The 13825-nt window shown below is 41.1% G+C and overlaps 2 protein-coding genes across 2 annotated transcripts; both read right to left on the reverse strand.

The window, feature by feature from the left end:
* Positions 1–1537: 1537 nt before the first annotated feature.
* tmem177 (transmembrane protein 177) lies at positions 1538–3702 on the reverse strand. Its single transcript, XM_070914243.1, has 3 exons — positions 3607–3702; positions 2648–2918; positions 1538–2340 (listed from the first exon to the last, which is right to left on the reverse strand). Exons 1-3 carry the CDS (start codon positions 3645–3647, stop codon positions 1609–1611), a joined length of 1044 nt encoding a protein of 347 aa, XP_070770344.1. The 5' UTR covers positions 3648–3702; the 3' UTR covers positions 1538–1608.
* Positions 3703–4171: 469 nt separating this feature from the next.
* On the reverse strand, positions 4172–6187 carry LOC139292087 (zinc-binding protein A33-like). Its single transcript, XM_070914242.1, has one exon. The coding sequence runs from the start codon at positions 6185–6187 to the stop codon at positions 4814–4816; it is 1374 nt and encodes a 457-aa protein (XP_070770343.1). The 3' UTR covers positions 4172–4813.
* Between the last annotated feature and the right edge of the window lie 7638 nt (positions 6188–13825).

The raw sequence follows: 13825 nt of genomic DNA on the forward strand, positions 1-13825 counted from the left end.
GAAAGCATTTGTCGATGAAGAGTACAGGGTGTCAAGGACCACAATCTGCTGCATAACCACGAATCTGGAACACATTCTGCATCTTGCTCAAGGGCACTAATGTAGAGAGGACGCTTGCTGTCAGAGAACAGTGAACCCAAGCTGTCCTGGATAAGAACAGTCTCTCTACTTCACCAGTTCTACCATCTGCATGCTTTTTATATCCAGACTTCACACCATATCTTAACCACACAGATGACTTAAGGGAACTTGGGCGCTATATGATGAGTTCTGAGTCACAATAAACGGCATGTTAAGATTATTGCTAAACAAATTAGTAGATACGGGTGGACAGAGTGTTACTCTCCTTAAAGGTTATTTGAAACATGAAGAAAGAGCAAAGGGAAAGACAGAAAGATGGAGCTTTCTTCGATTAACCAGTTCCATATCATGGTTTTTCCTTCCTTTCATTGGAAATACTGCACATGAGGATGCTTCAGATTCTCCAATACATTTAACTAACAATGAGTTGCTATTTCTCTGCAGGCAGTTATAAAGAAGAACAGGGGCAAACCCTTAGAAATCCGGGCCCATGCTGAAGATCTGCAATAGGAGACCTCTATGGTGTTGCATGGTCATTATTCTGTATTGTGGTGCTTCCCTCTACATTGTTGAAACTGATCAACTGATTCTACAGAGGGAAGAAATAAAGGGTTTCAACTTCTGAGGTATGAACAAATTGCAATTAAAGAATTTAAAAGCGATGTGTCATTTTGAAAACAATGTGCCCATCCTCAGGACAATCCACCAAAACCATGCAGTCGATAGTTTTCATGAGGACTATTTCTTTGGTAGAATGTAGTTCTGTAAACTGTAAGGTTTAAGGATAATCCAGGGTAAACAGAACTTTGTTTGTGGAAAGACATGTCACGGTTTAGTTTTTTTAAAGTTATTTTTCAGTGCTGTGATCAAAAACCACAAGCAAAATTCAATTTGCCCTGATTGTGACAGGCTTGCGGCAGAAATCTTGCAGATGGGTATCTCAAAACCAGGGCAAATAAAAGCTAAACTAAACTATGCATGACTAGATACCAATAAATGTATTTAAGGGTATGTTTTTTTGTAATGTGGGTGAACAGACCTGTTCCTGATCATTCCTAACAGGTTCCAATTATAATATCTAGAGCCAGCCATCCATGTCTATTCAACAACATATATTTCATCACATGCTCTGACAGGCTTCAAAAATGTTAACTTGTACATTGGGTCCAGAATGAACCCTCTAAATGTTGTCTTTGTTGGATAAACAAGTCACCAGTCACACTGGCCATTCAAAATTTGACACCCCAGGGCTTTACAAGACTGCCTTGTAATTTGAATGGTTCCACACTTCAAGATTCATAAAATGTTGTACAAAATACCTTTCAGCCCATGTGGGACGACATATTTCTATTAAAAATATTCTTTTGGCCAGGTTTCTTTGCAGCTAAGAAAAGCCCAGGAACTCTCACACACTGCTATTTTTAACGGTCTATTCAGAGACAAGCACAACTTATAGTAGATCATTACAGGCTCTGGTGAGGCCCAATGACCTCATTTTTATTCTCAACACAACAACCCCCCTTCTTTTCAAACTTTCTCCTCTTTCAGTAGAGCGAGGATCCCTTCCCTCCTAGATGTGTACGATGTGTGTTTCAGCTGAAGGAGATGAGCAGGAAATAAGTTCCCGCTGGGAGCATACATGTCCTCTCCCTGCCGCCCCATCAGGGAGCGCAGTGTCTTGTTCCTGGACAGAATCTTATCATAAAACTCTACCCCTCCTTTGGCATAATCACGGGACACTCCCGCTGCACGCCGGTCGGAGGTAAAGTCAATCCACTGGCTGACAGCATCCGAGGTGAGGTAGTAGGACACGGCACCAATCCCCAATGCTACAACGTTCACAGCCCCACGCAGCAGTGCAGGCCCGGTGTGGAGCGCAAACATCTGCTTCAGCGCCACGCTGTACACCCACACCCCCCCCAGGCACAATGGGGCAACGGCAGCACTCACAACAGGCCCTCCGGACTGCAAGCGGGCCACTTCTCGTGCTATGGCAAACTTCTGTGCCTCAAGGGAAAACACCAGTGCGTCCTTCAGAGCAGAGCCAGTATCGCTGCTCCAGTCCACCGCTTTGCCGTTGATGAAGATGGTGCGGTTGGTGATTCCGCTCGGGTCGTCGGCCGTGCTGTTAAAGTTTGCTGGGATGCCAATTTGGGCCCCTGAAGGAAGCCAAGGGACACCAGCACCAACCGGATGGAACCCAAAGGAGGCGAAGGCAGAGAAGTTTTTGGGTGAGCCGATACCATAGTCCTTCGTCACCTAAAAATGACAATAACAACATTACAATTTGGATTTTGTGTCACTTTTTTTCTCACTGCACGCTGAGATACATTACTTTAATGGCATTTCTCCTTCTTTGACTACTTTGTAAAACGGTTGTGCATGCATATAATGCCAATATAACTGGCATAACTGTTATTGCTCATACATAGTGCTTTTTAATCGTTTAATAATTGACAATTTAAGTAATTCAAGTAATTGTATTAATCTAATTTAGTAAACTGGAGGGGAGAGAGAAAAGAGAGAAGAAAAAAGCTCAAATAAAACTTCTGTGCACACACACTACCTGCTGGAAAACATCCTCAAGCTTTTCAGACAGCATGACTGGCTCTCCTTTGTGCCAGGCCTGATAGAGCTGACGGTAGGACTTGTCGGGGAAAACATGGTAGAACACGTTGGCAGCAAAGACCCCGCCACAGCTCGCAAAAAGCAGCGGAGTCCGGTACTTCTGAAGGAGCACTGAATACTTCAGGAAGTGAGACGCCATGTCACGTCTTTGTTTTTCTATCGATTTCGTGTCAGTTGCTGTGGCAGCTGCAGACTTCAGTAGGTGGTATCTGTGACGGAGGCAGACAATACATTCATGAGTATACCAACAGGCCTCTCCCAAGGACACTCCAAACAGGGATTTGAACCGTTGTTGCCCTGTTGAAGGAATATTCTCTTTAACCACTAGGCCGCCATAACATCACCTTCATCACAGACCACAGCTAGCTTCAGCTACATGACAGTCCCATCTCATCATGTCTTCAGGGTTACATTAAGACCAGGTGGGAAGATAAAAACTGACACAACCAATACATTATGTTACTGTATCTTCTGTATGTCCTGGTCTTTTAAAGGTGTAGCTCACTACATATTTCTGAACTTATCTGACTATAGGCTGAGTGAAACGACCAATTTATCTCCCTTCCTGCTTGGTCTTGGAGTGCTAATTACATATAAGACCATGCAGTCATACACACAATACGTTGGTCACATTATTAGTATCGGGGTACTGAGTAGAAAAAAACTGCTATATGATTAGCCAAGCAGTACATGCTAATCTCTAACAATAGGCATTTCACGTCGCGTAAACAATAGAAAACTGCACAAAAAGGCTCCAAAAGTAGTTACCCAACTCTACCGCTGCAAACAGATATATTGAGCTTGTTGTTACTACGTTATCTTCATTGTACACCGACCTTAGCTAACTGACCCAATAAGGAAAGACTCCTATGAGCTACCGCTTAACGTTAACGTTACCTGACTGAATGCAAACACAAGGAGGCTTTAAACAACTGCATTCACTGTCTTCACAGCCAGCAAACGTCTTTTTACACTCACATGTTCTCCGCATCCTCACAAGGACAGCCGAAACACTTACATGACAGAAAACCCTATACGTAAAGCGTTTTAGCCGTCGTCGCGGTGTTGCACGACAGTTTTACGACAGTAGGTTTTACAGTACCATTTCTGTCTGTGTTTGGGTGGGATTTTTATGTTTGAGCATCATATGCTACAGAAAAAAAATACTTTTATACTATTATATTTAACGCTATGATCAACAACATTAAAAATAAACAGCGATTGAGTTGTAAAACATGAGTAGTAAAACATGAGTAGTGCTTGGTAAGGTATGATCTGAAAGTAATTAACCATGTAAACCATATAGCAATTAGTATGATTAATAAACATAGCTGAAAATAATAGTGCAATGACTTCACCTGTTAAGTAGATACCCATCACACAGCCTGGTAAGTGTTAAAAGTGCTTTATTGGGTTTTATTTTATATAATAAATTATTTTTTCTTGTATACAATTACGTAACTGGAACCATTCAAAGCTATGCATAGAAAGGTGGAAGTAGTTTTAATAAGGCAACTATGGCAAATGCAAAGTTTTTACAGTCAATTCTTTTGACAATTGAGACATATAAAAAGGCACTCCAACAGTGTGGCAGAGAAATGCAAAAAGTAAAAAGACAGCATAAATAAATCAAAATGATTTCCGTACAGCAGTTCAATGCTACATTATGTACCAACAGCCTGATGGTACCATCACAAAGCACAAGACAGAAAAATACAAAAAGTGGATCAACATGTTCAAATTCAAAGGAGTAACTACCATTTAGTACTTTTAGGTATATTGCACACACATCTGAAAATACAATTACTATTATTAACTGACACCAATGACTAGATTTCTTTGCCATCTTCATGTATTCATTGTTGTGTTCAGGTTGCATATACAGTATTCACGGCCTCACGATTCATTTATTTTACTCCATTGCATCCCAGTACTTTTGTTGCTGAAATGATGACCCGACAGAAAAAAAAAATCAATGCCTTGATAAAAACAAGAAACACAAATAAAATAATTTACTGATATTCTCTCTTCTTTTTTTTTTTTCAACAGATGGAAACAGAGTATATAAATCATCAAATCACTTATATTTTCTGGTAATTCTCTCTCACAATCCCAGTTGAACTGGTAATATCTTCAGTGGGAGGTCATTCCAGGTGTTGATGTATGGAAACAGTGTGTCGGTGAATGTGTGTGTGAAGGTATGTACGAGTGTGCTAGTATCTGGATTGTAAAAGGATAGCTTTCCTTTGTCCCAGTCCAGGTGCACTCTGACCCTCTGCAGCCTGTCCTTCAGTGGGAGGACAGACACTGGACATGATGGGGCGTATGTTGTGAATTTACCGAGACAAAACCTCACCATCCATAACCCAGACTGTATATCCCCCGTCCTGTGGGCATCCTGTGCTATCACACCCAGTGCCCATACTTGGTTGTCACCAATGTGCACATCCCAGCTGTGGATCCCTGAGCTGACGCCCTCAAAGCCCAGGACGCAGTGGTGGTGCTCCATCCTCTCTGGGATTGTAGCGAGAGGCTGTTTCGGTCCACATTTTACGCTAGTCAAACCTTCAGACAGGTGGAGTTCTCGATGGGCGGTGTTGGGGTTCAGGATTACAGGTGTGTATGACACTATCTGCTTCATGTTGTACCAGACGTTGTAGCTCATATTTCCCAGGTGTTGGGCAACGTCGATGAGGGCTCCTGTGACTGGCTTTGGTACATCCAGCAGGGGGCGCTGTGCTTCTTCCAGTAAACCACGGGCTTTCAACAGAAACGGCGCGTCGTCATCGTGCAGCCCTGCCTCTATGGATTTAACGGTACTTTCCATAGCGTTTATCTCTGTGGTCAAAACCCCTATTCTTTCCTCCATCATGCTTCTTTTGTGCCCCTCTTCTCCCTTCAGTGCTACCATCCTGGTCTCCTCCTCCCTTCGCAAAAAGTCCCGAAGCACCTTAAACTCCTCTCTGATGTGCGTCTCTGTCTCCTGAGCTTGATTCATAATTTCAGTACACATTTTTTCCGAGTTCGCTCTCACTTCATTGAAGAGTTTCGCTTTCTCCCGTAAAGGGTCCAGGTGTTTCAGGATGCCGTTTCTGTAAAACTCTGCCGCTTCGTCGACGGGTATAAATCTGTGGTTACTGTGGTGTTTAGAGTCTCTGCACACAACACAGACCGGCGTGTGGTGGTCCAGGCAGTACAGCTTCAGTGTCTCGGAGTGCTGGCGGCAGACAACCCCAGACTCCATTTCCAGTAAGAAACCATCGCACAGGTTCTTCAAGACCAGGTTTCGAGGTGGTTTTTTAGTTGAAGACACTGTCTTGCAAACGGGACATTGGCGTATTCGTTTCGTTTTCCACCACTCCACAACACAGACGCCACAAAAGCTGTGGCTACAAGGAAGAAGAACCGGGTCTTTGAAAGTGTCCCGACAGACCGGACAGGAGAGCTCATCGCTTGCAACCGACCACCTGGAAGCCATTTTCATGTGTTTCTTCTTTTTCTTTTTCTCCTGGTTTTTCTTTCAGTTTTAATGGAGGTTGGCAACCAGCTTATAGGCGCATTACCGCCACCTACTGGACTGGAGTGTGGAGCGAACAAACAACAACTAAATTCTCTCTATTATTCCTGTTTCTCTTAATTAATTGATTAATTCTTGCTAATATTGATTCCCTTCTTTCTGCATCATACCTGTTGTTGCAATCTATCAGTGCATGTTTGACAGTTTCGGGTTTATTACAGTGTGTGCACAGTCCCGCAGGGTGCTTGCCTATTCTATGGGGTGTTTGATTTAAACCTGTCTGTCCTATTCTCAGACGGGTAACGTTAAATACCATCTCTTCCTTTGGGTCCCCTCCCCGTGTTCCACCAACGCTTACTACTAACTTCCTTTCACCCCTACATGAGCAGGAACCCAAAGGACGGAGATATCCAATCCTATAATGTAACCTGAGTAGCACATGAAAGATTTCATACACAATATCCTGCCTGCATGATATTGAAACAGATTATTTTAATTATTGTCAATTGGCAATTAGGCTTCTTGCATTCCACTGTATAATAACTAATACCATGACGAGTGTGAGGAGCTCCTCCACTGAACGTTTCTTCCACTGCTTCCCAGTTTAGTTTCCAAGTCCTTTGATTACAAGATGTTTCTCAGCTTCACTTTAATCTTGATCTTGTCTGTGCTGAGCAATTTATTACATCCACCATAAACAACACGAACTCACTCCTGCCCACAATTAGCATGTCTTCTTTACAGTCTTATTCTTCGTCCTCTGTATTTGAGACTTTTGACGGTCAACTGAACAGCGCCCTTTTCCTGACGGTCGAGAATTCGACTAAAGTCTCTTTAATGCTTTCCTTCGACATTTTATCCACACAAAGCTGGTTCTAAAGTTGAGAAAACAACAGCTTTATTGGCCAGTCCTATAATTTCAAACATCTCTCCTCCCATTGGCTGTTGTGATATTAGAGGCTTTGCTATATGCCACTTACCTGAGTTCACCTGCCTCCACCCACCTGATGTCCTGTTGGTTTGAGCCCAGAAGTGTCCATTCTGCCGGGTGAGAAGTAATTAAGTGATATCTGTATCTTTAGTCATGATATAAATAATTTGCAATAACCTCTGGCCAGCTGAGGTCTTTTTGGGTGCACTTTACAGCCCTGTGCCAACACAGCAGGCTGCCGATTACATTTGAAATGGCAACCATTTTAAACAACAGGTTTGTTTCACTTCAAGGAGGACAGGAAGAAGATCTTGCTGCAACTGTTCCAGGCTTTACTCAGTCATGTGTTCCTGCGCTGCTGACGTTTTGCATGTGGTGTGAATTCAGTCCAAAACATGCCTTAAAGATGTTTCTCTCAATATAGTCACGCTTTCCTTCCATCCAATGAAACGAATGAATGAAAATAATGAAATATTGAGCAGACCAATCATGGCCTGTAAGCTGTCTATAAGAGCAATAATTCAGTCTGCTTGTAGCCTACAAAATGGGGCGATGGCACACTGCAAGCTTGACTTCACCATTTTCAAACATGAGATGCATCAAAACACTTTTTCTCAGTTGGGCAAAGCTGAACTTTGACCTGTGCGGCAGCTGCAGCCAGCCAGAGCTCGCATTAAACAGGAAACGCATTCTTGACTTTGTCAGTCAAATGGGATTCAGTTGAAATGAATGAGGGATGGAGTGAATATTTGCGGACACGGGTGCAAGTGATAATGTGTTTGTATTAGGAAATCCAGGATGGAGGGTTGAGATTATTCTTCCCCCCAATGTTGTGCCAGGACATGGAACGGAGCTTAGAAAAGTGTAAAACAATACCGAATATTGTACTGCATTGCAGTTTTACATTTTAAAATACTAAAAATGTACTATCCGAATATGCTGTTAGTAGCTGTGTTTAGTGTGGGGGAGTACAGCCCTGCATATCATTTTATGCATTTCTCAATTCTTTTGGCAAAAACTGAATTCAACTCTCCAAGATGACAGATTGTTTACACTGGTTCTCTCAGCACTGTCTTTATTTATTTATCTATTTATTTTCATAGTGGAAACCAAGCCATCCAGACTGTGGCTACTTTGGATTCCCTCCTGCCTCCAAGTAAAAGTTAAATAAAATCATAGAATATAGGAGAATAATAAATAATAATAAATAAGGTAGAATTTATCTGAAAAAAAGGAAGAAGAAAAAAAAACTTAAGGCTTTTTTAAGGCTTTATTAATTTAAGGCTACTGTTGTGATTTTGAATAAAAGAGGTCACTAAAGGTCAAGTTAGGCAAATGTTATGTCAGCATTTCTTATTATGTGCTATTGTAAGAAAAATAGACAAAGCAGAACAGTAATTTGTACGGAGTAGATCAAAAATCAGTCAGTATCAGTCGGTAGAAAACAAACACAAATCAGAATGATTACAAAAGAAAAATGAGGAACAGAGCAGGTAGAGCTCACCAGAATAAAAATAAAACCGATCTCCCCCACATCTTTTTTTTCTCCGAGCCGCTGCTGTCCTCTGTGGGTGTGATGAATAGATGGGAACGGTTCATTACAGCCCTATTGGTATTTTCCATTCCTTCAAGAGACCCTGGCCGCTGCAGTTACTGTGTGTTGTTGCACATGCACATATTCTATGTTCCACATTTCTCTTCAATGTCAACCCCACGTAGATTAGAAAAAGGGGAAGGGGCTAAACGTGTGGCTGCAGCTGATCTGTAAAGATGCATGGCTTTGAGATGTGGCTGCATGCCTGTGAGCTGTTGTTAAATTTTAATGGTGGAGCTGAGCTCGGTACTCATGCACAGGATGCAAATGAAAGCTGGAACCAGGTATGCAGCAGCTGATCTCCATGCACTCGCTGGCTGCACATGGCAGCGGGGTCATGGCAGCGGAGGAAGTGAAAGTTGTGCAGTTGCTTAAGACAGTATTTTAGACTGTCTTACTGCATGATCCTGTGATGACCTCTAATTATAACACTTAAAATCACAATGTGCAACTGCTTAAACGGTCCAAATGTTTTGTATTCAGGGGGTTTTCATCAACATGGAACCTTGGGTGAACCTTGGTATTCTGATGCCAGATTAGTGTGGTGCTGGCGTTGAAGTTGAAGTGTACTGGGGTGGGGCAGCCTAACACCCGTTTAAAAGAATTGCTGTACTAACACAGCCCAGCAACACATACTTGTTTTAATTTCATTTCAGATCTAATCCTTTAGACCAAGAGCCTTACAGCAGGCCAGAGTGGGTGAGTACCACTCACTCACTCACTCACCTCAGCCGGTTCACACAAAAAATGTATTATCTCCAATATCTATTCATTAACCACATCACTCAGACCCAATTTTGAAGGACTCAGTTAGTGTTTTTGCACATTTTATCCCATTTACTCCATATGATATACACCTTAAATCACTGTTCACTGTCTTGGCATTAAAATATAGTAATGCCAAGTGGTATTACGTATAACAGGGGCCACCATGCCATTGAATTTATCCATTTAAACACATTTTATCCTTTCAAACCCTCATAACCCACTCTTTGAGGTCAGTTTACTTTTATGTGGCTTGTAGTATTTTGCCCTACCTCTTCATTAAAATCCAAATGTGACAACTGATGCACTTAAAAAAAACTTATATAAATGTATACTTCATCCCATAAAACATTTAATCTGCACAATCTGGAAAAGACAAACTACTGGGGAGATTTGCAAATTAGAGACTTACGCAGAGAGGACTAGATTATTACAGTCAACAACATAACACCTGATGATTCATGAGCGCCATGTAGGACAGTGTCACATAGTCACTGTTGTACAGACTAATCTGGTAGAACTGAAAAATTAATCACTTGGCAGTGTATGTGTGTGCACGCGTGTGTGTGTGTGCATATGTATTGTGATCAAGACAGACGGTCTGATCCTAGTGGAAAGAAACAGCTCACTACTGTCTCCATGGAAACAGGCAAGAGGAGATGGAAGTGTGTGTGTGTGTCTCTGTGTAAAATATGTGTGTGTCTGAAGGGAAAGAGACAGAGAGAATCCCCTATTCTATTCAAGGGAGTATTGTCACTTTGTGTGTTCATGACATTCATGTGGCCTTATCTTAATTAACTTCACATAGAGTGTGTCAGTCTTGTGATGGACTGAAAGCATTTCCATGGTGCTTCTCTCTGCCTTCTGCACAATGTATGCTGGAAGAGGCCGCATCCCTGTGACTCTGGAAAGTGACCTCTTGCACTCTCTGGTCCTTGGCAATTTAAAGCAGCCTGAAGGGGCTTATTGAACTTGTTGGAGACAGCAACCAGACCAGACGTAGAGGTCAAGGAGGGTATTTGCTGGACATTGATGTGCATTGGATTTTTTTACACACGGATGCATGTGTAAAAAAACACACACATATATATATGCAATCTATGTTCATCAATACTGACAGACACACAGACGTCACTGGTGCTTAATGATCCATTAAACTAAATGTAAATTACACTTCTCATGGATGTTGGTCCTCCTGTGCGCTGCCATCAGAAAGGCTCGCTCTATCTGACCTCGCCTTCCAAAGGCCAGCAGCCTCTGAAGAAAAACGAGGAGAATACAGGCGACACCAAGAAATCGATTCTCAAATTAAGATCAACTTGCTGTCCAATCCAGTGGAGTGACCTCTCAATGAATGAATAAATCAGTAACCCAGTCAATCAATTCACCACCTCTTGATTGCTTCCTACACGTCTTCCAAAGCATAAATCAATACATCCTTACGTCAAACAGAGCAAGCTTTTGACTACCAGAAGAACAGAGACTGGGAAAACAAAAACAGAATTCATGTGTCCTTGCCGACCCGTTAAAACATACAGTATACGTCCTGTCTACCGTTGACACAGTAATAACAAGACTACTAGTAATACTACTAGTAATAGCAAGAACATGATCTTTGTCAGCTTCCCACTCACAAACTGCCATTTGTGTTTAATGGAGCATCAAACCAAGCCCTTCTGGCCTGTTGATTTTGTTGGGGGATGTTATTGAAATTCTGATACATTTAATGGTAGAACCATATTGGCCAATATTATAACACACTGACACAGTACAGTAGGAAGTGTGATCTGTAAATCTTTATATGGCCACTTTGGTCTAGACTGAAATACCTCAACAACTCTCAGGTGGATTGCCATGAAATTTTGTAAAGATATTTATGATTCCCAGATGAGGTATCCTAATGATGTTGGTGATCCCCTGACTTTCTTTCTTTCTTACCTAAGACGGTGAACATGGTAAACATTACCTTCTAAACATCAGCTTATTGGCACTGTCATTGTGAGCGTGTTAGTATGCTGACATTAGTATTTAGCTCAAAGCCCCCGTGCCAAAGTACAACCTAACAGAGTCGCCAGCGATGCTGTGGGCTACACTCCAGCAACACTCCAATAATGCTTTTGAACTTGACTGTTTCACACCTTTCAAATTACCAAAATATGATGCAGTGTTAAATTGTCAATACAAACAAGAGGAATGCTACTCTCCTTTTAGTTCAGCCTGAATTGATACAAATGTGCACCTTAACCTAACTGTATATATGAAAATGTGCTCACATTTCTCTTATATAACTGTAATTTGAAATATTTCCACTCATCTGTTCAAGTGTGGAACTGTAATCAACAATCACAAATGCTTGCATGGTTGCATTTTAGTTGGATATAACATTGAATTTGAAATCTTTGCATATTCTTTCTTTATTTCCAAATCTGTTCGTTAAAAGTGCTGACAATCAAAAGATATGTTAACACCACACAAAATGTATGGAAAGTATTATGTATATGACAAAATGTATGGAAAGTATTATGTATATGTGTTCTTGTTGTGTGTGTGTGTGTATGTGCATTTGCTTTTAAATACAGTGGGGTTTTCTGGAAACCCTGGACAGAGAGAAAAAGGAAGAGAGGCCATCTAATTCCCCATCACTTACGTTACTGTAACATGAGCATTAAAATGCCTAATGCCCCCCCCCCCCAACCCTTTCTCTCTCTCACACACCTCTTGTGGTTACTGGTAATGGACTGCTACATCATAAACAATCTTTCCAGTAATGTGGAAAATGTGTGTGTGTTTTGTTTTTCTGAGTATATGTGTGCACTTATTAACTACACTACATCCTATCTCTCTTTAAATAATACATCAATAAAAACACATCTCATGAGATATCAGCATTCCTCAGTGGTTGCACTGTCTCCTCTGTGGCTTCCAGTTGATATTCAGAATATAGTCATCTATTCGTGAACCTCATAATTACCAAAGTTTCTGTTATTTTAAGTAGCTACTAGCTAGTGTGACAAATTAATGAGATCTACAGGTTTTGTAATTATGACATAAATATGTACAAAATTATGTGAAAAGGTCTCCACCTTATTTCTTCTTTTTTCTTTGGTGATGGATGTTCCTCTGTAAAAACCACATTATGACTATTTTGTATACATGCCCAAAAAATACATATAAACCACATGTCAATTTATCACATGTGAAATGGTGTTTTAATTGTGATATTGCATGTGGGATTGTTTACAAATGCAATGCCTTACATTCCACATCTTGAGCTTATAACAGGTTCATCATAGGCCTTTTTCTTGAATGTTACAGTAGGAAAATCACAGGTGTAAATAATAAAAATGAATGATGGCTGAATTCCATTTAGCTGCTTGAGTTTCAGGGTCCTGCTGTCGTGCATGCTGGCTCACTGTCAGACTGTCACAACTTACTGGGACACTTGAATTGAACAGACCACCTTTAATGTTATTAGTAATACCTGTGCTTTTCCTACTATGACAAGTCAAAATGTCAGTCTTCTCAGTGCATGCTTTACTTTACTTATTAATTCCTATTTTTCATTTCAGGGGATGGAAAATGGCTGCATTTTAGCAGTGGAGAGGATCACTAAAGAACCACCTGGAGAATAAAAGACGCTAGAGCTGTGAACCAGAGAAGTGGATAGATCAGTGACCTCGACTCTAACCTGGCAACAAGAATTGATCATGGATGTATTATATATCCATGGAGCTGATCAGCTGGAAACTCACTTCTTCACATCTTTTAAAACCTTCACCTGTTGCTGAGTTTTCCAGCTCATTAAAAGTGAGTGTAAATGCAAACTTTGTGGGTCTCTGTGCCACAAGCCATTTCCACTGATGGCACAAACGTATTTGAGGAGAGGTCTGTTCACAGAGTATAGCAAACAGGAGAAAAAACATCTGAAAAGTAGCCTATGGAAAATCAAAACGTGATATAGGCTATTGCTGATTTAGACACAATAGGTCATCAATAATTAAAAAAAAAAACATAGCTATACCCCCCCTCCACACACACACATAAAAAAAAAAAAAAGAATGAGTCCATTTGAGTCCCCTTAAATCAGGTAATTTGACAGGACTATGCCTTTAAAGACGTCCGCTATATAAAGGAACAGTCCATTTCACTAAAATGGGGAACTCTTTCACTGCTTCGTGAGATTTCAACATTTTCACTCAAAAACTACATTATGAAGGAAAACGAACACTTTACTTCTCATTTACTCATAAAAGTGGACACGACGTTACACTGAAAGACCACAATTAACGGTTTAAAGTCTCCTCAAAAG

Source organism: Enoplosus armatus, chromosome 11, assembly GCF_043641665.1.
Source record: "Enoplosus armatus isolate fEnoArm2 chromosome 11, fEnoArm2.hap1, whole genome shotgun sequence".
Lineage (NCBI taxonomy): Eukaryota > Metazoa > Chordata > Actinopteri > Centrarchiformes > Enoplosidae > Enoplosus > Enoplosus armatus.

Excerpts from the sequence above, each read along its gene's own strand:
- tmem177 (XM_070914243.1), bottom strand. The coding sequence starts at position 3,647 with ATGCAGTTGTTTAAAGCCTCCTTGTGTTTGCATTCAGTCAG. Across the intron at positions 2,919-3,606 it reads TTGTGTTTGCATTCAGTCAG|ATACCACCTACTGAAGTCTG; the intron begins GTAACGTTAACG and ends CCTCCGTCACAG. Across the intron at positions 2,341-2,647 it reads TTGAGGATGTTTTCCAGCAG|GTGACGAAGGACTATGGTAT; the intron begins GTAGTGTGTGTG and ends TGTCATTTTTAG.
- LOC139292087 (XM_070914242.1), bottom strand. The coding sequence starts at position 6,187 with ATGGCTTCCAGGTGGTCGGTTGCAAGCGATGAGCTCTCCTGTCCGGTC.